The sequence below is a fragment of the Labrus bergylta genome, chromosome 17, assembly GCF_963930695.1.
Source record: "Labrus bergylta chromosome 17, fLabBer1.1, whole genome shotgun sequence".
Taxonomy (NCBI): Eukaryota; Metazoa; Chordata; class Actinopteri; order Labriformes; family Labridae; genus Labrus; species Labrus bergylta.
In genome coordinates, this window is record NC_089211.1 from 4,063,669 (window position 1) to 4,088,649 (window position 24,981).

At 40.2% G+C, this 24,981-nt stretch overlaps 1 protein-coding gene across 4 annotated transcripts in view; it reads right to left on the bottom strand.

Annotated features, from left to right (window-relative positions):
- whrna (whirlin a) overlaps positions 1–24,744 on the bottom strand; it is a 129,420-nt gene extending 104,676 nt beyond the window's left edge. For all 4 annotated transcript variants that reach the window (XM_065965865.1, XM_065965864.1, XM_065965863.1 and 1 more), the window contains exon 1: positions 23,044–24,744. In XM_065965865.1, the coding sequence (XP_065821937.1) occupies positions 23,044–23,787 (744 nt within the window). In that variant the 5' untranslated portion in view covers positions 23,788–24,744. The remainder of the gene's footprint in view (positions 1–23,043) is intronic.
- Positions 24,745–24,981: the final 237 nt, after the last annotated feature.

The window sequence follows — 24,981 nt, forward strand, 5'->3', positions numbered from 1 at the left end:
AAATAACACAAATGAGAATGCATTTCATCAGTACAGTCTGTCAATGGTATTCATTCATGTCCTCACATGCCCTGCTCGTCGCAGCAGTGCTTTTGCCTTAAAATGTCCTTACTTTCTTCTGTGACAAAATGACACCCACAACTTCCAGAGTAATGACTCAAATGTGAAGCACTCAGTGAAAGCTAAACAGTGCTACTGTACATGATAGCAGGGAAACAGACAGACACCATGAGTCAGTACTTGGAGTGGGTGACGACATTGCTAAGTGCCAACAAGAGGCTTTAATGATATAATGAAGCTGACATCTGCATCACTTTGCATTCATTATGCCTCACATGCACACCAACAGCTTCTCTGTGCTAGTCCAGATCTATACACCCTTTGTGAACACTATCTAAAGTAACTGCTTACATAAAATACTTTCAACTTTCAGTAACTGTTTTTTATCCCAATGTGGCATTTTTCCTTAAAACTAAGCTCTCACTGAGTCAGCCTGTGAGATACAGCAGCTGAAGTGACCGTCTAATTGGCTCTCCAGGGTCTACTTCCTGTGCTCCTGCATCTATTTGCCAAGTAAGCGTTTATCGGGTGACTTGCAGGTCAAAAGGAGTCTAGACATGTAGTATTAAACTCGGCTAAATTTGCTTAAAATAATGGCTTTTGAGTTGTCTAATAGTTCATTTTAATGAAATCTTGTGCACTTCTTGTTACATCATCTAAAAGACTGCTTTTCAACAGAAAGTAATAGTGTGCTTCAGATTAAAAGATATTGAATTGCTTTAGACAGAAAGATCAGAGCAGACTGTATGGCAAAGTTTTCAACTATATTTGACCAGGCTTTACCCAATACGGCTGACAAATCATTAAATCATGCTTAAACAGATCATGCTGCTTATGTCCTACACCAAGCTCAAGTCAGGTGGCTAGAGCAACATGTATCACCTTAAAGTCAGTACAAGGACAAGAGAAAGGATTTAGGCTGTGTCCAAAAATCAAATTCAAACTTGATTCAAACTTTCATACTTCTCATGCAAAGTATGAAGTTTAGATCATTAGATTCCAGATTCATAGTACGCAAATGTGAGAGGTCAGGAGAAGTCGCGTATACTACAGTGGCTATTATTTAAACTACTACCATGACATAAAAAACGATTCCATGATAGAAGAATATTTCCATTTTGCCTGACCACGCAGATCTCTGCAGATAAAATAACAGATGTTCTTTTTGTGCCGCTTCGTCGACTCTTTGTGTCATAAAGTCTAACGCCTTTATGAAGAGCAATGACGTTAATAGAAATATTTCTGAATGTCTTCGTTTGATTTCATTCATACTTCATTTTCTCTACTGCACTCTTATGTTCATTCTGTTTCCTTTGAAGCCCATATAGGCTAAGAAGTTGTTGGCTTTTTGTCAGCCTGAAAAAACAACAAGTGCCTGTGTGGGCATGTGTGTTTGACAGACAGATTGTAAGCAGGGTCAGACAACAGGCATGAGTCAAGAAAAAAGCCTTCATAGTGAAACTGACTTAACGTTTCCTCATCCATCCCCTTTCTCTCCCAGAGGTGTCATTTAGAAATGCCTCCAGGCTGGTGTTTCTAACCACACACACACACACACACACACACACACACACACACACACACACACACACACACACACACACACACACACACACACACACACACACACACACACACACACACACACACACACACACACACACACACACACACACACACACACACACACACACACACACACACACACACACACACACACACACACACACACACACACACACACACACACACACACACACACACACACACACACACACACACACACACACACACACACACACACACACACACACACACACACACACACACACACACACACACACACACACACACACACACACACACACACGAAGTTCACAGCTGTCTGGTCCTCTTGCCTTCAGTTACCCAGCTGCCTCTGCTCTCCCTCAGGTCCACAGTGATGGATGCATCCAGCGAAAAAAGAAAACCACGACCACAACAACAGCACTATAAGGTTAGCAGCATCTCTGCAAGCCACAGAGCACTCCTCCTGAGTCGGCAAAGAGCAACATACAGGTTTCTTTCTGAACTGGGTACTACTGCTGCCTTTTGTTCTGCTGACTCTCTGTCTCTCTCTGCAGGTGCGCTCTGATTCTCTGTGTTTTATGTTTCCTTTGATATCGAGGTAAGACAGCAAAAACAAATATTATCAAAAACCAACAGAGAGCGAGCTGTCAAAGAACGAGTCTTACATTGTTTGTGATTCCAGAGCGACTTCTTTCACCTGGATTCATGTTTTTCTTTTAACCCCCATGTTCAATCAGGTAAATTAATCAGGAATAATCAATAGTCAAAGAGCACAAGAGAGCGTAACCAAGAGGTATGGGTTCATATCAATTAATATATCTGGAGGTCATGAGAACACAGGCAATGCAGATCAAATGTAGAAATAGGCAAGCTTCAATTTGACCTAATGTAGCGGTTTACACAGGGCCATGCATCAGCTCATGTTTCACAAATGCCCACAGCCGTGACCCAAACCATATTTTTAGACTTCGATCTTGTTAGTTATTGGTCTAAAGGTTGATGTACTGCTGTCATACTGCTGACAATGCAGGTGTACACTGCAACACAAACACACAGTGTTACTTAAAATCACATCCCTTCCTGACATACGCACACTATCAACCATCAATCAATTCTCTTTCCCTCATCCAGAGTGGTTGCAGCATGCTGACCAAGGTATTACAACCATCCCTCTAATAATAAATGTTTCCCAGCTCTGCCTGGGGGATCCAGAGGCTTCCCCCATCACATAAATACTGTATATAAATAATCCCTCTAGGAACCTCTGGGGCTACAAGGGTGTCTTCCTGGTTAGACATGCCCCGGAAATCTCCAAAAAGAGGCACCCAGGAGGTATCCTAATCAGATGCCTGAACCACCTTAGCAGTCTCCATAAAAGCGAAGAAGCAGCTGCTCTACTTCCAGGTCCCTGAGGAAGTTGTAGCTGGTTTCTCTTAAAAGGAGTCAAGTCTTGCAGAGAACACTCGTTTGGCTGCCTAAATCTGAGAAAAAGAAATAACATACGCTGTTACAAAGGAATGCTTATCTTGATTTACATTCCATTGTTATGCGACTTTGCAAATGATACATATTTGAGAATTGGAGTTTCTTTCTCCAGCAGGATTATTTTTATCTTAATATTTTACTTTTTGGGGTCAAACTGGAAATGTAAATCACTATATTTCTTCCAGAATAATTCCCAAATCTGTCACAAAAATATGCAGAATAAGACGCAACATTGACTGATAAGCAGTATTATACAAGTTCCGACATTTATTATTAAGAACCCCAATAAATGGATCTGGGACGATCAATAGTCAAAGCACCACCTGTGTTTTGGCCATCATAAATGAGTCATTATGGTTTCACAAAGAATTGTGGAAACTACCATGTCTGTGTGTATGACCACAGTTTATAATGGGCTGAGCAGAAATGTGTAATGGGCAGTGGATGATGTAATTGCTCCACTGGGGGAGTCGATGATCAGAAGTCCACTGTGCTATTATCAGAGGCTCTTAGAGAGTAATTTCTCCCATGAAACCTTCCCTCCTCCTGCTCTGCTCAAACAGAGAATGAGAGTTGACAGAAGGGCCCGGCCTCTCTCTGGGTGATGGGCTCTTCAGACAAGCAGGGACTAATAAGAGACAACAGAGGGTTCAAAGCAGAGTATCGTGTGTTGCTGTATTAAAACACATGCAAAGGAGTTATCCAGCTGCTTTCATAACGCTTCAGCTGAACACATGAGATGTAAATGAAAAAATGTCACACAGAGACACAACCTGGACAACCAGTAATGGAGTTTGCGGGGGCTCTCTATGGTGGGTCGGCGTCTCACAGCACAATGTATTGCCACTGGTGGGAGAAAAAAGTGCAGTGTGTTTTGATGTGTGTATGTTAAAGTGTGTACCTTGCCTGGGAGAGGTGCAATAACTCTGGATGCGCTGATAGCCTTGGGCTCCGAGAGTGAAGGTAATAAAGCATAAGAGAACTCACCCAGTTCTGACAAAGGCACCACAGAGACGGTTACATCTCCCTGACACTTGACCTGTCCTGAACCCGAACTTGAATCCCCTCCAAACCCTCACGCACACATTTCCTGTGCAAAATCTTGAAAAAAAAACACACAGCTCCAATGCTGACTAAGCCTGACACCACACTCACTCAGTGGGGGTGAATGGGGTGACGTGCTGAGGGCGAAACCTCCATTACAACCTGGGCTCGTTGCCATGTTAGACCTGCACACAAACCTAAAACACACATCTTTTTGTTCTGTACGAAATGACTCAAACCAGGTAAAAGAAAGTTTCTTCTCAAAAACAGAAGCTATGGGAGGGGAAGGACTGTGAGAAGTATGACCTTGCAAGAGGAAACCTTGACATACATGTCTGCACATTACTGCATTTTTAAATACTAATTTTCATTTTTACTTTAAAAATTCTTCTATGCTCTCTCAAAAATAATTAAAGGGTGACTTTTAACATTGATGTTTGTGTCTTTGCACACTCAAATTACATTTCTACTGCTGTCTTTAGTCTAAACTAAATCAAACCCTCTTCTAGTACAATGTGATGAGAACATCTGTGAGAAAAATGCAAATCAGCTGCTGATATCTACCAGAATGTTCTTTAAATATGCCAAAGGAGAGCAATACAAAACTGACAGCTAAACAACACTTGCAGTGCAGTGTCATTATAAAACAAATAAAAGCATTTTTTAAACTATTCAAAACAAATAATTTTAAAACTAATCAACACAGTTCCTGACAGTGATTGAAAGTACTTTCTGTTTGTTAAATGGAAAAAGGGAAGAATAAACAGTTCAATGTAAGCATTGAATGGTGCATCGATCCTTCTGTGGTCAGTAACACATGTTTTGTATTTCCACCTTACTCTCCTCATCACAGATCACATCAGCAGAGGTCACACAGAGGACTGAACTGGACACTGGTGATAATTGTGTATTGAATTCTGACAAAACCCACCAGCTGTGGACAGATGAAAAGGTCCAGCTCAATCTCCTGCTGTTGCTTTACTTCCCCCCACCCCCCTTTCCTCCCCCACCTTCTCATCTCTCTTGTTTTACTTTTTCCAATAGTTTGCTCAATCTAATAGCATGATACGTTAATACATTCGCTGCATCTGGAGCAGAAATAATCCAGAGATGAAATAATCATCCCCTCAACATGGAATCAATTATCTGTCTGCGGCTGGTTTTAGGTCTTCAAACATGCCACCTTGCAGGGGATGATAATCTGTTCAGAATCAGCATTTAACAGGAGCACAGCAGCTTGGTTTGACCCTGGGAATATCAGAGGAAAATTGATGCGCTATATATACTTGCAGCTCCCATGAACCAATGGGGACAGAGTTTTGATTTCAGACAGTTTGATAGAGGACATGTTGGAGATATTAGATAAGGCCTCACAGCAGATGCTGTGAGGGTGAATTAAGTGTTGCCAGCCTCCATTGTATTACCCTTCAGTCTTCCATCTTGCCAAGACCCTGCACTCATCCTCTTCTCTCAGGGTAATTGCCTCTGTAATGCAGTGCAAGCAGAGATTAGGCTTGACTCCCATGGTTTAAAAAGAAGGAAGGATGTGGATTTTATGGATGAGTAACTACCTAAAATACAAGTTTAGCAATGTTGTGTAACTTTAACTAGGGCTGTGCAGTGTGGACTAAAAGTAAAAATCTCAGATGTTTCCACACAGCAGCCCATTAACTATTTAAACCAGTTTTATGCTGCTTATGTTAGCTGCTTTTTAGCAGGTGTTATCATGTTTCTGTGGTCTTGTGCAACTCTCAGAGCAACACTTCTCCCACTCAGCTGCGTGCCTCAGCTTCAAAATGGTGGAATAATTTAATCATGCCGCTGCTTTTAGTTGCCTCAGAGTTTAAACAAACTTGACAGCAGACAGTGGTTCGCTCTAGGTCGGATGCTACAAAATAAAAGGGCCTTTTTTGGGAAATGAAACCTCACTATTTAATGAGTAGTTGCAATTTCTGAACATCATTCTTAACCATAATTGGAATGTAAAGATATAATTTGTTAATATACTCCACCTCAGGCGTATGAGAAATCCAACTCTTTGCAATAAGAAGGTTTATGCATTAAACATTAGCTTGAACTGGAGTGAGTGAACGCATCCTTTCCAACTACACCACCATATACTACTCTTTCTCAGTGCAGAAAGCATTGCAGCAGATGATAATGTATCACTGTATCACTTAGACTTTGTATCTCCAGCTTACAAGTATCTGTGCATCACTGATGACTTCAACCTTACTTCTGCTAAGATGCGTGACTTTAATTCCTTGTTTCGGTATTTGCACTATAATTACATCTTAAAATGGTCTCAAAATTTTTTGTCATTTCATGCTGCTGAGTACTTTGGTCTCTTGCTTTTATTTGATAGGACAACTTAACAACAAGCGGCATTATCGGGAGTTGAACCTGCAACCAGTCCAGATAATTATAACCTCAGTATATAGGACTACTGCTCTACCAAGTGAGCCAAGCCAGCACCCTGTTTTTCCATTTATAAAACTAGTAAACAATAACATGCTAACTTACAGTATGTATTGTAAAAAAAATGAAAATGTATTCTAACTTAAGGCTTTAAACCAATACTCCATTGGTATGATGTGTTAGGATTGTGTTGCATCATTGAACCTTTTGGTTGCAATCCATAGAAGCAAGATGTTTGGCATACATGAGTTAACATTCAAGGCCAAGGCTGCAATATCATCCAAGAACATTTAAATGACCATCATCTTCAAAACACATTCTTAATCTCTGCATCACATAATCATGTATCAATGGGTGCAGGATTTAGAGGCTTCAGAAAATATGAAGACCCATTACACTCAAAGAATATCTGCTGTTCACATAAAGGGACAGCAGCTACAGAGATGGTGAAGATCAATGAGGCCACAAAGAATTCACACAATCACATATGGATTTTCGTTCTGGCTTTTTCACTGAGGAACTGAGGCAGAACACTGATCTCCAGAATCCAGCCACAATGGGAACAAAACTCTTTTACACGCCTTCATCCATCAGAATAATGGATCTCCACCTGTGTATATATTTTAAAAAAAACACCTGCCCCTAATACTTTACTAGACTGCTCATCCTGTGTGTAACTCCATAAACCTTTTTGACATGCATCAATGCATGCTTTATGTCCGGGGTGTCAGCATTTGATTGTGCATCTCTCTTTGAAATATGTCTGTGCGCTAGACACCAGAACAAGTTAAATTATCCTTGTATTCTACTGTATATGGATACATGCTTAGATCACCAACAAATACAGACAGACAGACAGACAGACAGAGAAACTGAGAAAGCAAAGCAAAAGCAAAAGAGGGATAGTGGTGTAATTCTTAAAATGGCTGGAGAGAAGAAGTGGAAATGATGAAAGAAGGTCCAGTGCACATATAAAGGCTCTGACATTCTTTTTCTCTTTCTTTTCTTTGATCACTATCCACAACTCTAACTTGAAATGATTTTAGCCCTCTGACAGAAGTAAAGGCAACAAGGTATAAAAGTACCTACCTTAGACTTTTCTGAGTTGACTTGGAGTCAAGTGTCTGACACCTTCATTAGTTTTATGATCAAACCCACTTTATTACATTTTGGTTACTCTTAACTTTGTCCTCATTGTATTCATCAACATGAATAAATATTTTACGCAATTTCTGATCCATCTTTTTTTTTTCATCTTAGTCTCCTTGAGTCTTGTCAGTTGTAGCGATGGAGAAGAAAGAGTCAGGTGATTCAGAGCTGAATCAAAAGAATAACTTTTAGCCTTAGCTCTATATGCGTGAGTCTAAACTTAACCGAATGAGAAGTCAAGTTTTCTCAACAATTTATTTCATCGTGTGTATTTGACTCAAACAGGTATTGTGTAATCTAAGACAGCTGCTCTCCTTTGTACAAATGATTGAGGAAGACATTTTTTTGTCTCTGAGCCTTGAAGCACTGCAACATTCAGTCAGCAAACACTAAACATGATGAGCAGGATGATGATGGGAGTGTCACCCACCTAGGGGAAGGGTTACTGCCCTTCATGATGTCACAAAGGGAAAATCTCCAAACGGCCTGTTTGAGCACACATTTTCTAAAAGAAAAGTTGAGCAGGCAGAAGATGGAGAGGATGGACTTTTCTCATGATTGGGGGGTTTGTAGACAGACTAAGGACACACTAGTGTTACAAAAACATGGTGAAGTGTGTTTTGCATAATAAGATAAGATAGTCCTTTATTGATCCCCAGTGGGGAAAAGACCTTTAAAGCAACAGATGGTTGATGAAGACAAAATCACTTTTCAAATAAACTTAACTTTTTAGCACTGTTTTGGGGCATTTTAAAACATACATGGAAATAAGTAGGGTTGAACTGGTCAGTACCTTGAAAAATAATTGTGACAAGATCATGATTGTGATTTTTCCTTATTGCCCAGCGCTACATATAGCACCTCGCAGCTGCAAAAAGAGACCTATTGTTTGAGTCAGCAAGCAAGACGGTGGATTCAGAACAACTTTAAGTTCAAGCAAAGAGCAAGGAATTCTCAAATTAGACGCCTATAATACATGTGGTGACAACACAACATTAAAAGAGCCTGGACTAAAAACTAAGATCTGCACTAATAGAACAGAAGTAAAAGGACTTTGTTCACAACAAGGTGATATCACTCTCTCTTCTTAAATTATTCAAAGACAGGTTCCCTCATCAGGCTCAGTGCCCATCACGTAGCTACAGAAGATAAGAGGACATGTTGAATGACCATTATGTGCCCGATTTGTGCTTGGAATAAACACCTAATCTAACAATTACATGCATTACTTAAAATGTGCAACCCACCATGACGGCGCTCAAGTTAACTTATCATTTTATTCACACCTCCTCCCACATTCTCCACTCCTCTTACTTATCATTACTCTGTCTTTTCAAGTGTTGAACTAGTGGTAGACAGCAGATGGTGAGAGAAAGGAGGCGGTTGTGTGTGAGAGTTTTTCTGTGTACGTGGACAGCAGATAGGTAAGGAGTAAGGCAGCTCCACAGTATCAGATGACCAGCGAGGCTCCTCTCCGATTGTCTCAAACATAAAAAGAGACATCTGTGCCAGCTCACAGATCGGCACTCGCTTTGTGTGCTGTGAAGGACTTTTTTTATTTTTTTAATCTGACAAACAGTAGAGGATTTGACTTCAGCTGGTGGTCGCTATCTTAATATGGGGATGATTAAACCAATTAATATCTTAATTACTGGTGTGATTTACACAAGCCAATAACTCTGCTCTGAGGACTCCCAAGTGTTTTTACTCTCCTGCTCCTCTGATAACAAACATATCAGAGGACTTAACAACCTCACAGGAAGTCCTATTCATGCGGGGAGATTATTTAAATCGTCCCCTCATGTGCTTACGCAACTCTATTAAACCACTCTTTCTTCTTCTCCGGTAAAGCAATCCCTGAATGGCTGCTTGCATCAGGTGGGCCAGTAGAATTTGCCAGAATTTGTGTAATTCATTCGGTGTGTGTATTTCTACTGGTGCAGCAGAACCACAGAGCTTTAATCACACAAAGCCAAAGACTTTTCCAGTAGCTCCTATAATAACCAATCCAGTTACTTTAATAAATAGCTGTGCAATTATGTATAAGGCTGTAGTCATGCAGCGTTTCACCACATCTATTCTACTCATATTACAGCTGATTCATGCTGCCTTCACTGAAAGAAGTCAGACCCTGCTAACATCAAAAAATATAATTTCAACTTTGTTAACTGACATCCACATCACCAAAAGGGGATACATTTCACACTGTGGGTACCATTTATTCAAAGAGAAATGCCCTTCCTAACTGGTAGTTTCCACACTCTCCATGTGAGCAGCATTCATCTCCTCTGTGCTTTTGTTTTCCGTCTTAACGGTGCGCACAGCCTGGAACACTGGGTTCCTTTACGAAGGTTTCAGCCATGAGCCGCTGGACTTCAGCTACACAAGATCACAGGAGAACTACAAGATCACGCAGTTGTAGTTGCATAGAGTTGCATGTCAGCTAGGTGGGGGTTGTTTCTACTGTATAAATCCAAATATAACTCTGCTGCTATGAGATGTTTTCCATAGATATGGTTACAGCTACTCAAACCTAGAATAGTTACTCTTTTTTTATGGACATATTTTATTGCCATTTTATAAGGTTTCAGAACATATAACAATACAATGACATCCTACAAGTTTTTTTATAAATCCACCCACCCAACCCCTCCCCCTGCCAGTCCACCCCCACAAAGACAATTCCACCAATAAGACACAACAATTAAATACAATACTGATAAAGTAAATTAAATAATAAGGCGTACATTGGTGCAAAATCAATAATACAGACAAGAAATAATAACATAAATAATAATAGAGTAAAACTAATACTAACACTTACAATAAAAATAAATAAATAAAATAAGAACAAGATTAGTTAAATTATTTTCTCCTAGTTAGTTACTCTTAGATGGTAGACAGATTTAAACGGTACATTCACAAAGGTACCAATATGAACGAATTCATGAAAATTCATACTAACATCAGCTGTAACAGGTTTAACTAGCATATCCACTGGACCAATGCAGGACCAGCACAGACCTGTGGATGTCAACATGCAAGGAGGACCAGAGGCTGGCAGTGGAAGCACAACTTATGTTAGCTACACTCAAACCAATTTACCATGGTTTACCCCCAGATGCTGCAGTCCTGTAGTACAACTGTGATAAATAAATTGTGCACTTTCAGGTGTTTTGGAGTTCTTTCTTTCTAACCTTTAGACTAGTTGACTAGTCTGAATCAAAACTGGCATTTAAAAAGGGGAAATAGTTGCTAGGAACAATAAGAATGCAATACTGATGTTGACTAAGAAACATTTTCCTGCTAATCCTACAGTACATTCAAAAGAAATTGTATTTTTTACAGGAACAGTGGTCCTGCACACCTGCAACAAACTGTACTCCTCCAACATCCAACAGGTCAAGTTTGTTTCTGAGCTCTCTTTTACAAGTTTCTATAAGGCATGAAAAGGATCTATCTCTCAAACAACTCCCATATTCAAGCCTCTGTGCAGGATAATAATCACCACTGAGCCTGTGAATGTGTGTGTGTGTGTGTGTGTGTGTGTGTTAGCTATACACATCTAAGTGTCTCTGTGCCCAGCATATAATTATACCTGTCAGGGAGCAAAAAGAAGGAGCCAAAGTAACAATGAACCTTCCAAATCCTCATTGATATTCAAAGCAGAACTTGTGTAGTTTGAGGACTCCCACCGTGGGAGAAAAGGAGCCTGAGAGAAAAATATCCAAAAAGCTCAAATCAATCATAAATTCTGTCTGAGGTCATGGCAGATGTGCGCTTGTGTTACAACCTCTGATCAAGGTTACTATCCTACATTGTAAAATAAAAAAATGCCACAGACTGGAGGGCTTCACCGAGAAGCCTCCGTTTATCATCACCCACTGGCACAAACTCCACTTAAAGAACAGATTACTATGCTTGATTTATTTCCTCGCTCTCAACAAGCGTGGTGTTGATTGCCTCCATTCTAGCACAGTCTTCACTTACAGTTCCTCATTGACGACGCAAATGTAAAAGTTTATCTCAAGTCAAGTGTTTAAGAATGTATCAAGGTTACAAGACCATCTTGACAAAAGCCTGCTGGTATATGGGCAATGTTTCAGCAGACCACTACACAATACAACAGATACTGCAAGTAGAGACGCTCTACACCGAAATGAAAGATCAAGATCATGCCAGGTATTTTTTTGTGTGTAAAACATGCAAAACAACGATTAAACAGTGTCAGTCAAATATTCTCAAACAGAAAGCTGACATATCCAAAGAAATACCTGCATGCATTGTTCAGTACAAAACCCATTCAATGACAATCCAAAACATAAAGATTGGTAAGGGTAACTGATAAAAGAATTTACTGACTAGTTTTTGTGGCAGCTGTAATACCACTTTAAAGATAAGTATACTATTATGTTGCTGGAGTGAAAGCTTAATTTAATAGTGTTTATTACTGCGTATAACCCAGCCTCAAATTCAAACAGTCCCATACAGCAGTCTTGTATCAATAACAACATCAGCAGCACCAAAGACTACACCTTCCAAAATTACAATCAACCTAAATTGAGAACTCTCTCCGGTACATTCAAAACTTCAGAAAGTAAGAGTTCACCACATGGATGTTGTGCTGCATTATTTTAGCTTAGGGTAATAATAAAGTGGATGTACATCCATAGGCATTTCAGTGGCCTCACCACAAGCCTTTAATAATAAAATCTAATGTCAGAGCCCCCCAGGGATAAATAGAATAAGTCATTTCTTGTCTGCAGATAGCAGTGACCAGGAAAGGAGGATTCAGCTCATTGACCGGATATTAATGGCTGCTTCCGGTGATGAAGTACTGTTGAGACCAGGTGATGGATTGGGGACACCTTCTCTGTGAACTGAAGCATTTGGCGGCTCCATTGTAAAGCAATTAGACCGTTACGATAGAGTCACTCTGGCAGCAGATCTGTCTAAGAGACCCCAGGTGGGCTAACCAGGGGAGAATAAAAAGCCTGTCTTAAGATGGACATAATAATGAGAGATTTGACATCAAATGAGGGGAAAGTTTGTGCTGATTTAGTACCAGGAGATGCTACCAGCGACTGAACTGAACGTGTGTTTGAGCGTGCACATGTGTGAGGAGCATACAGGAGGGGGCATGGCCTTTAAGAGAGTAAATGAATGCTTAGAAGGTAAAAGCTATAATTTTCTGTCTGACCAGTTGAAGGTTAAAGTCTTTGTAAATATGAAAGTATGGAATAGTTATAAAGGAGGAAGAGAGAGAACTGCTTCGTGAAGGACAAGAAGAAAACTCCCAGTCTAAAAGATGAGCCAGTGAAGAAGTGTAACAGACAGTAAAGCGAAGGCCATTTTAGCTGTTGAACGTTACATGTCATGATATTCTGACCATCGATACTTTTAGATTCGAGTTATTCTACTTTTTTCCTTAAATGGTCACTTGAGGCTTGCTCCAGAAATGAGGCGATCCCCATGGGCCCCATGTTTAAACGCCAAACTTTACAGCACAATTACATTTCTACAGGAAGGTAAAAAGCCTTTAAGCATTTAAACTTACTCTGCAACAAATGTCTACATTGATAAGTTCAACATGCCAAAACACAAGATAGAAATTTACCCCTGTCTAATGAATTAAAGTATGAGAATTTAAATTATTATTATTTCAGAAGGAAACATACTGTAACAAAAGGAGCTGCACTAATCTTGAAGGAATCACATTTTCAAGAGTGCTGCACAGTCATTAAACATCCTGTTATAAATCAGTTATTTTTCAATATCTATCATGCTTACCCATTTTAAGTTTTAATTACATGTCAAAACATCAATAAGTGGATTTTCCATGCTATGAACTGTGTGTTGCGTTTGTCTTTGCAGACAAACTTTATTATTCATCCATCCATCTTGTTTCTGCTTCCTACGTTTCCCTCCACCAAAAAGCATTAAACTGTCCTGCCCCTCTTCCTGATTAAAACCTGGAGAGCCTGGCACTTTAATAATGTATGTCGTTGAACTCAACCCATACCTGAACTGAACACTTGGGGGGAAAATAGTGTGATCATTTTAGGGCTTTTTCGTTGAGATTTTTTATTTTGAGTTGACTGATTTAGGTCAAATGTCCAGTCAGTCCTCGACCCACAGAACTGGATGGAAATTATTTTCTATCCTTGAGGCATAAAGTTCAAGCTGCCAAAAATTTGAGAAGAATAAGCGCTGACCCTCAACCCTTCAGCCATGACTGGGTTCATGCTCATACAGTCAGACACACATTCACTACTGGAAGCCGGCCAGTGCAAGCCGTTGGCCAAGTAATTTTTAGCCAATGGAGCAAAGAGTTGCTAAGTGTCTTGCTCAAGGGCACCACAAGGGTAGTTTTCAAAGTACCACCAGTGCACTTTCTTTTAATCAGATCAACCAAGCTGGTCCAAAAATTCAATCTGTTCCACTCCATTACAGACCACTGCTGTTGTTGCCTGGAATGAATAAAACTGCATTTTAACGGTCTACTTCCCAGTTAACTGAGTTACATTAAAGATGCAATGCTTGACTTGGTTCCAAAATCCCAAACCAAGACTCTTCACAGTAAACCTCAAAACAGTGGCAACCTATGGGGGATTCTGGGGGTTTTCTTAGTGAGTATAGTCTTTACTAACTAAAATAAAATGAAGTTCTTTGGTATTTAATTCTTCTTAAAACAAGTAAAAATGTGCACAACAGTGAAAATCATATTATAGCAGCGCCAACTTCCAGTCACTAAGATTTGGGCCTATTTGTGCACTAAGATGTATAAAAATTGTTGATGCCCCCCCACTGACACTAAATTCTTAGCTCAGCCTACAAGAGTGTTATTTTCCAACTAGAATGTAGATAACTTTTTGTCATCTAAAAAAATCATGAATTATAAATTATTATACAATTAATACTGCCAGAGTTAAAGAAAAAAGGGCAGAATAGAATAAGCCCTGTGTGGCATCAACAACAAACACTATCAATGAACCAAAAGAGCAAGCATTTACCACCCAAGTCTTTTCAACAAGCAACCTTTGAGAGACAACCAAATGGTCCCTTCATTTTATCATGAACACATTTTTGCAGCCCCCCCCCCCAAAAAAAAAATATATCACTGAATGAGAAATATTCACTAAAAGAAAGAGGGGGCTTTGTATAATAGAGACTGCATTCTCTTAGCCACTTACAAGATGTACCTTTCACACAAATCAGAGCACAGCAGACACCCCTTTGATTTGTATGCACATAAATAACTGTATGAGTGCACACCCACCTAATAAAGATCCGCTTGTGATATACAATATGTGTTAATGTAGACCAATGGGGTTTCACAGACTCTAATAAAAGGGACCATAGTCAATCAAATAACTTGTTTGGTCTATTTAGTAGGTATTTTTTAAACTAGGAGGGTTTGTTGAGCAAGCTCTGCCCTTTTTTCATTAGATATTACAGCAGGAAGCTCTCAAGAAGATAGCAAAACTCCCCTCATTGCCATTTGATGAATTAAGGGTTAAGTGTTTTGCTCAAGGGCACGTAAGTGGAAGTTGCTGAGAGCTGGGAATGATGAAAGAAATTATTCACTTGTGCTGTGATTTAAGCAGCATGACATTTGTGCTGCTGAGCTGTCTAACCTTTGGGGCGCCTTAGGCAACAATCAGCTCTGTCTCTGTGTTTACAGAGAGATGCACTCCAAACTTTGGAGACCCGGTAGACAAATCTGCTGCTCAGCACTATCACATACATACAGTATAACACGAGTGCATTCACAGTAGCCCAGAGGCCAGGCCTAAAGGCACTGTACCATTATTCTTTCAAGGCTGCTCAACACAATATTGAATCAGCCGAGCAGCTGCAGTACAGTGTCACAGCATACACTGACTCTATCACACATCACAAGTGGACTACTGCAGGCTTACAGAATCTGGGCCATTTCATCTCACCAAAGAACTTAACAACTTACACCCATTTAGATTTTTATTGTGTGGGACTTTGTGATACAAGCAATTACAGCACATTGTCTAAAGAGGTCATATAATATTTTACCATCATCACACATCTGATGTACACTCCTCCTAATTTATAGAACGTATAAACAAAACCTTAGTTAGCTCAAGGGAAGTACATATACTTCAAATAACTCCACATCTCAGATCATAAAATAAACCCATCATTTATTTTAAAAGGCTGTTTGGAGATAGCAAGACTTTTAAACTGATCCCATTGGGGAAGTTTCCTTGAGCTGCTTTAAGAGAGCCTTCCTTCTTAAGGCACTCTTCTCTTGGAAAAAGGAAAGATGAAATATATTTCTGTTAATGCACTTTGTATATTATTTGTGCAACTTGTAAATCAGACACATAGGGCACTCGAACTTTCACCTGTCAAGCTCTGAAATGATTTTCCCGGACTGTTTGCATTTTTTAGCCTTTTCCTTTTTATAGGGTAGCGTGAGAACAGTAAATCTTGACAGCTGGCCTGTCTTTACAGAAAAACGAGAGAAACGAGAAAGCCTTAGCGTCAATCTGACCCAACTGGAATGTATTTCCTCATACATAACCAGAGATGTATTACAAGCTGTCAAAAGCCCCCATGAGCTGAAATAGAACAACTCTGACATTTCGTTGAGATGTTCCAACATGATTTCCAGAGACCAATGTTATCTTTAATTTAACTAATATTGACTATCCTAAATAATTTCAGAGACACTATCTTTGTGGTAAAGCTTCTTGGACAGACATGTCTGTAGATGCACTGAACAATCAGTGAACATGTTAGTGACCAGCAGTGTTTAAAACAGTAAAACATTGAATCTTCAGCAGTTCACTATCTTGAAGATTTTCCACACCAGAACCAAAATCTTTGTAAGGACAAGTGGATTGTTTTAACTCTGGCAGAACATATTGCCAGAGGGCTTATCTGCCAAAGCACAACAGTGTACAGTACAGGCCTTAAACATGACAGGCTCTTAAGGTTTAGGTATCAAACTGCTTGGTTGAGTTAGGGAATAAAAGTACTTTGGTGGTGAACACCGTGTGACTTGGGCAAACTGTGGGATTCAGTTTTTGTGCAGCATGCAGACTGGAGGAGCCAAATGACACGTGCAAAATGATCACTTAGGGTGGTTTGTGATGCTCCAACATCCTGTTTCAAAAGGTATCAGAGAACACAAAAGAACTAAGAATTTCATTGACCGGGCTACCTTATGTTCAAATGAAACGCAGTGTGATCATGACCGTTTGACAAACATTCAAGTGGCTCTGCTTCTTTAATTTTCAACCAACTTATGATAGAAAAATGTTTGGAGGTCCTGGTGTTGGAAACATGGAGCAAGACAAACTTTTTTAAGGACTTCAGGATCAGTTCTAGGCAATGAATCAATTAAAACTGGACCCAGGTTTAATGAAATTTCTATCTGCCTGCCACCATCTAATCAACACTGCAACCATTAGCAGGCTGAAGAGCTGCCTCAAGCCAATCAGCTCCCATTTCTCTGACGTATGGCCAAGTCTTTGCATGTCAATGGGCCTGGCAGCAACCCAAGAGTCAACCCAATGAATTAAGACCGGCCAGGACTTCATCTGTTTTTTTATCTAATCCTCCCTTCCTCTAGTCCCTTTGCAGGATGCACACAGCATCAATGGCCCCAAGAACACAAATCTACTCTCTTATTGGAATAACTGAAGAAGGTACAAATACAAAGTAAGACAAGAGGACGACAGGTAGATATGTCTGTCAACAAGGTCATTACAAACTTTCTTGTCTTGTGTCTTCCTTTGTAGGTCTTTGTCCTTAGTTGTCCCCTATGCCAGTATTCTGCCTTTGCTTCCCAGACTTAAAACCAATTAGAATAAGAAGTCAGAGACAGGAAGTTTGCAGCTGATGGAAAGGGAAAACTGTTGTCTTAGTGTTGTTGTGGCTCTGGCTCCAAAACAACAAGATTTATGTCCCTATCGCCATCCCATCACATCTCCTGACTGCCCAGCACAAGTAAAAGATAACTCTAAATGCTGACTGGGTACCTAACCTTGGCAGCGGCTCCAGGGACCAGGGCCAAGGCAGGCTCTTAGGCTCTCTCTCTTAGAGGAGAGAGTCAGAGACAGAAAGAAATACAGCTGTAAGCCCTTGATGTGTCCCCTGGGCTAAACAACAATCTGCTGCTTTCAGAGGCCATCCCTGAACTCATCAGGCAACACAGGTTTGCTAAAGTGGAGCGGATTAGGCTTAAGTAGAGTTATACAGCAGAGGAAAACATTGGGAATGAGTAATGTGCTGAAAACAAAATAAGTACATTACTACAAAGACTTGTAGCAAAATGTGCTGTTTTTGTGGGATCAGTGATTTATTTTGTGTGTCAAAGGAGAAAAGCAAAGTGTCTTAAATGCTAATTTCTGTCTGACTTAACGTGCAGTACTGTATAAAGAATTTAGCACCTCATTTATTAGCGTGAGTACCCTGACTACTGAGTCCTTATCACAGTGGCCAAAGTTTGAGTCTCTCCTGGGCTCTCACTCCTGCTCCCCTTTGTTTATTCGTCTTACTATAAAGACAAAATGCTCCATTAAGTCTTTTCATACTTTGTTGTTTCCTGTATTGATATCTAAAAAAGCTGATGATCTTAACACCTGCCTTTTTTGCTGAGCGAACCTGAGGAAGACACAGGCAGAAAGCGTTGTTCGCTCACAATTAACTTATTTTCAGTGTTCTTTCAACCGTGCACACCTGAAAATGTGTTATGCTGTGCGCAGGGTACCCTGTTGGCCATTTAGATTAAACCTGCCTTTGTGAAACACTTTGTATCTTGTGTTTTGAAAAGTACTCTTCAAATAAGACTACTATAACATTTAACTTCTAGCAGAGCTGGATCAAAATCATTTGTAGTCATGTTAATCCATTGAATGGTTTAGTCTCTACCAGTTCCTTAGAAAAATATGTTTCATAAGCTACTCAATTTTCCACCTTCTTCCCAATCAATTTTCTTTTTGTTTGGTGTTTTTTTTGGTGGGTCGAGAGCATGCGACAGGTTTATCAGAGCTGTTTGCACCAAAAAAAGTGCCTAACGCTTCAATGCTGTAAACAGGGTTAATGAGAGTGCTGACTCTGAACGAACAGAATTTTTTAGTTTGGAAACTCTGTGGGAAAAGAGTTCAGTTGGGGGTGAGGAGACTGGATCAGATGTGATTGCTGTCACAACTGGATTCATCAAAAGAGCGTCCAGACAGCAGAAAATTCAAAGGTGACATTTCATCTGTCTAAACTGCCAGAAGCTGAAAGTCACTGAGCTGTTTCCAGTCATGTCCTGGAGTGCAAAATGTCTGTATGTTTTAAAAAATTAAGACTACTTCATGCATTAGGATACATAATACATGACGTGAAATGTATAAAGAGCACTTGTTCAGGCTTTAAACCTTTAATAAAGTATGTGACTAGTTACAGAGCTGTGCTATGTTTTGTAGGAAGTACTGAGTATTACAGATTTTATTATTGATTACTTTTGTCATTTAGGCTGTTCAAACAAGAAGTAAGTGCTTTTTAATCAATTTACAGTTCAATATTCTGTCTACAATTCCCTTTGGTTTAAAAAAAATGTGTTGTATAACATGCTGTAAATCGAATATCTGTATCATCTCAAAGAATTTCTTAGAAATAAATGTCTGTTACGTCAATGAATGATAAAACACAATGTTGACTGAGCCTGTAGCCCACTCCGAAATGCCCTTGAATTTACAGTATTTATAACAATTACTTGTTTGCTCGCCAAATTCCTTTTTAAAAAATGTGAAGCACATTGATATGATTTTCATCACCATGGAGTGACTGGTTGGTCATAGGCCCCACATTGTTGCTTTTGAACTCACTTCAGAGTGTACTACTTTTTTTCCGGTCTTTGCTAGAATCGCAGATCAATCGTTACTTATGTCACTTTGGAAAAGTCTAAAAACAAACAATTATCTTCATAGGTGCTGTAAAAGAAAACAAAATCATCATCTTATAGACTGTTTATATAATCTTCAAACTCTGGGTGGATTTACAAAACTCTCCCAGATGCATGTTTGCTCATTCTCTATAATTCAAGAGACTGCTGTTTTTGTCCTCTGTGAAAGTAAGTCAACAATGAACAATTGTTTAAGCCTAAACTATGCTCTTTTTCTAAACCAGAACTTCTGTTGCCTTAACCTTAGTTAGTTAGAGCACCGACATCTAACCACAGTGTTTAACATTTTAGAAACATTTTGGAACTACTAGTATGTTAGAAGGGCTAGGAATAGTCCCAGCTTGTTAAATTGTCATTTCCCACGGGGTCATAAAAGTAGATCAAATAAACAGAAACAATCAAGTTTGGTGATGTTAAGATAAGGCTATGCTTTGAATAAAAAAAAAAAGTAGAACAATGTTCATCTCCCTTCAATTTGCGTCCTTCATTTACCCCAACCTGCACGTCTCAATACTTTATCAAACACAGAGCGCAAGGACAAAACAATATATCTAGGGGTTTGTAAATGTAGGATCATATCATCTTACATCAACCCAGTCGAGATAAACATTTCACATACAGAATATCAGTTATTGCTTATTTCCACATATAACTGAAGGGATATCCCATTGAGTCAGAGTGAAACTATCAGAAAGTTAAGATGTTATAAATCTAAACATCAAGCTCAAATGTCACTTGCCTTCTCTTACAAAGAATTAAACTAAATACTGTGCTATTGGATTGTATAATATTTGGCTACACAAGGTGAGTTTGTAAAGATGAACGCACTTTGTCTGGTGGACTTTAAAAGGTTAAAGTGATTACAGTTCTAAAAGCCCGTAATAACATTTAGTCTAAACCGAGAAGGTATAAAAATAACAGACGCTACCATTAATGACCTCAGGGGGGATTTTTATCTCAGACAGGCTTTCTTTACTGTTGGCTTTATGCCTGCCCTGTCAGCCTGACAACAGCTGAGCAGAAGGGAAAACAGTATGACTGCTAATAGGCAAAGCTTAGTAACATACCAAAGCAATCATGGATTTCTTAGAAGTGGAATAAGTGGCAGAACAATCGTGGAGCAAGAATTAACTGGCATTGTCAAAAACGTAGATAAAGAAAAGGAAAGAATAGACAACATACAAGAGCTGCATAATTGTATCCACCTTTGCTTTCACTCCCTCTTAGTGTCCAAACTGATACGACTACTTAAATAAGAAATGACCTGCTGCCTTAAAGCAACAAAACTCTTCAGTTATTCATTTACAGTACAGCGATCAATAGCCTTTACTCTGCAGATGAGAGACAACGTTGTATGGAGAACATTGATTGGAAAACCATGGACGGTTAATTTTGTCATTAGTATTCTATCCAGCTCAGCTTGATTCAGTAAGAGGTCCAGAGACTTTCTGCAGCAGTCCTGAGTAAGATTATAGTCCAAAGAGCAGATTCAGAGAAACTCCAAACACAAATTACTCCAACAGAGTATGAATCTTCTTTGGAGAAACTATGGAAGGACAGATAAAGCACTTTAAGTTACCAAGTGTTTTGTGCCACTAAAATAGAGAAAAATACAAGGATCAAATTCAAGTGTGAATATGATAGTGCATGTTTCTTAAATCTTGAGGGCTGGACTATGAAGCCACAGTCAACCAGAGGATCTGTGCTGCAGGATTAAAATATATATCTAATGTTCCAGGGACCTTGACCCGGTAAAGCCTACTATGTATTATAAAACAAGCAACGAGGGGATAAAGGCAAATCAGTCAGAACATGCTCTCATCTCTTTCTAATAATCAAAATCCTACAGGTGCAGGATTTTGAATTATTTTAAAGGTAGGTGCCCCTCGTATGGCTGAGCTCCACATAAAGTGAATTACAAAAATCAACAAGGGAGGAGATAAAAGTCTGTACAACTTTATTGAGATCACTGAGGGTTAGAAAGGACTTTATTAGCTATAATCTACGTCTGTCTGAGGGAACAAAGTGGTGACCTTTCAAACTACATACAATTAAATACAAAAAAACCTATAGATATCTAACCTTTTGTGGTTGTTTCTCTTTGTCTAAGCAGTATTGTGTCCACTAATTTACTGAAAATAGTGGATGTAAGTTAGAATTGGGGCTGCCTTTCTAAATTCAAACTATACTTTTCCTTTATTTGTGTCGATTTAAGTCTTATTGAAAATGATCAAATCTGTTGTCCAAGAGAGCAGCATAATATAACATTATTGCTACAAGCAGTGCACTTATTGTAATACTGAATTAATAGAACAAGGATCAGGTACTACTAAAAAATAGAATATCAAGTAAGGATCTTTTTACATGTTGGGAATTGCTAAAATATCATTTTCTAAGAAAACACAATTCATAATACATACATAGTAAAAGCATTGAGTATGAGTTTGATTTTCCAGATGCTTCAAAATGGACTTGAACCTTGTTACAGACCTAACCCCTCTTACGTGCGAGCACGGGCAAAAAGCATGAACAAGTACAATCACAAAATCGATCAGGAAAATTGGTGTGTAGAGCATAGGGGAAAAAAAGAGGCAAGAGCAGTTTTGCAAGAGAAAAAAACACAGATTTGATTTCAGCACCATGGACAGCTCATATTGCTCTCATAAAAACCAAGGACCTCACAAGGTTTCCTCTAAATCAATCCTCACTGTGCACAAATCAGACATGCTCTTTTATCACCCTATTTGCTAATGGGCTTTCTTTACACTATGCAGTATTGACAATAATGCACTATATGGGCGCAATCTAAATTCTGAGTTTATAGCTCCTGAGCACTGGAGCCAACACCACTAGCACCACCCACACTATACACACACCCCCTATTCCATGTACCAGCTGCTATGAGGGGTCCAGTTACATGCATGCTTTGTAGTAGTGGTCTCTGTATGGTGTACATGTACACAGCTTTTACAACTAGGGTAGCAAAAAAAGTGATATCATTGATTAATCTGCATATTATCTTCACTTTTCAATGATTGATAGCTTTGGCTAAAAAAAAGTCAAAAAAAATTTAAAAGGCTAATTCAATTTTTCAAGGGCCAGAGATGTTTTTAAATTTGAAAGAAAAAGCTGCCAAAGTTGCTTCAGACAACAACATCCTGGTAAAATGAAATAATACAAAGCAGGAGCTCTTATAAACAGTAGGTATACAGCCATGTTGTTATTATAAACAACAGGCTGTAGGACAAGCACAGTGCAAGAAGTTTCCATAACTGTGACAGATCTCTGTAATTATGCTCCTGGTTTATATCGTATACTGACAGTATGCATTTGCATTCTGCAGCGGTGTGCAGGTTTAGTGCAAAAGAAAGAAAAACACTTACCTTCACCGCTTCAGCATGAGTGACTTTGTCGAAGACTTTGTCGTTGACTTTCATGATCTGGTCACCGATCCTGAGACCCTCTTTTTCCGCCAGGCTCCCCGGTTCCACTAGAGACACATAGATGCCGACCCCGTGCTCCGAGCCGCCCCGGATGCTGAAGCCCAGGCCCTCGTTGCTCTTGTGCCGCTTCATGTTGACCTGCCGTATCTCTCCAGGCGGTTCGTGGATAAAGTTTCTCCCAAGCAGCGGCACCAGGGGAGCTGTCCCCTCGCTGCTGGTGCTGAAGCTGTCCGGAGAACCCCGCAACGCGACCTGATACTCAGGCTGGTTGTTTGGGGAAAAATGCCCCGAAGGAGTCGGGCTTGCGCCTGGGAAGTCACCCGGTGGGGGTTCAGCGTTGCCATTGCTTGCAGCTAAATCCGATTTTAAATAGAGGCCCTCCGAGGTGTACTGCTCGAAGAGGAGCTGATCAGAGCGGGGGATGACCAGCCGCAGCATGGGCAGAAGTTGCCTCTTGCTGGGCGCATTGAGGATGACGTTCAGGGTCTGCACCAGGTCATACACGTTCCTCTTGGAGTGGTAAACGTTGAGGCAGTGGATGAACTGCTCCCTCTCGAAGTCATTGAGCAGGAGATTGAGAGCGTTGTGCAGCTTCTTCACGTTGGCCGACAGAGTCCGCGCGCTGGAGGCCACGGAGTTGGCCGAGGAGCTGAGCGACATGCGCTCCAGGTCGGTGCTGCTCATCCTGGCGGTGAGACCGGGACACGGCGCCACACTGGTGCGGGGTTAGAGAGCAGGCATTGCGGGCTGGTTGCACGGGATTAGACCGGCGCTTGGCATCACGACCACTGGAGGACATGCACTCCGTTTATATCCATTGTTTCAGGCTCAGACAGTGTATCCACTTATTACTCGATATTTGCCGCACAGGGCGATGACAAGAGGAACTTCAATAGAGTCCAACAAATTCCGTTTCACATTTGACACACATTAATTAGCACTTACCGTCATTTAGATATCAGTAATTGAATTGGACAAACTTCAGGAGCGGAATGCTGCGTCAGGACTGGACATGCAACAGCCTGGTGGACACTGTTCCCGCTCCGTCAGAGGGCTTAGTAATGAGCCACGTAAGGATCTCAGCGTGCGTGGCATTAGCTAAGGTCTAATTTTCCAGGAGGTCAGGTGGCTGACGAGCCTCCGCTTCTCTGGTGTCTCGCTCACCGCCAACACACACATACACACACGTAGACACACATACACACACACATACACACACATACACACATATACACACACACACACACACACACACGCACACACACACACACGCACACACCGCAGCAGCAGCAGCTCCACAATGAGGAATAACACAGCACAACTTCAAGCGACTTGTAGCCTACTTGTTCCACTGTTGGAGCGGAAAGAAACGATAATTCCTCGGCGAGGAACAATAAGTTAAAAAGTTATTTTTGTGCTCCTTCTCAGCGTCCCGTTGAGTTCATATATCCCGCTCAGGTTTTAGTTCCAAACGACGTCAAGTTAATAACAAAATATCCCTCCAGCCTTATTTCACGCTCGAAGCCACATGTAGTGTAACTCGAGTCGGTTGTTTGTTGGTGTTTTTCTTTGATATCCGTCTGAAGTATGAATGTGAGCTGCGGCTCGGTGTCTCCCCTTCCCAGACGTTACTACAGCGACGGAGTGCGGACTGGCGTCTCTCTCCTCCTCTGACCGTCCTCTATCAGGAAGTGACGCAGCCATGAGTAGCCAATCAACAACTCGCACTTTAGACACCAATAAATAACCAAACAGGTGTTTCATTAGACATTATGGTAGCCTACATTTGATGTGCTGATTGGGATTTTGTTTTAAGTTGTAAAATATCTAAACAATGGTAAAGCTCCTTTGTAATAAAGATAAAGATTAGCTTTATTG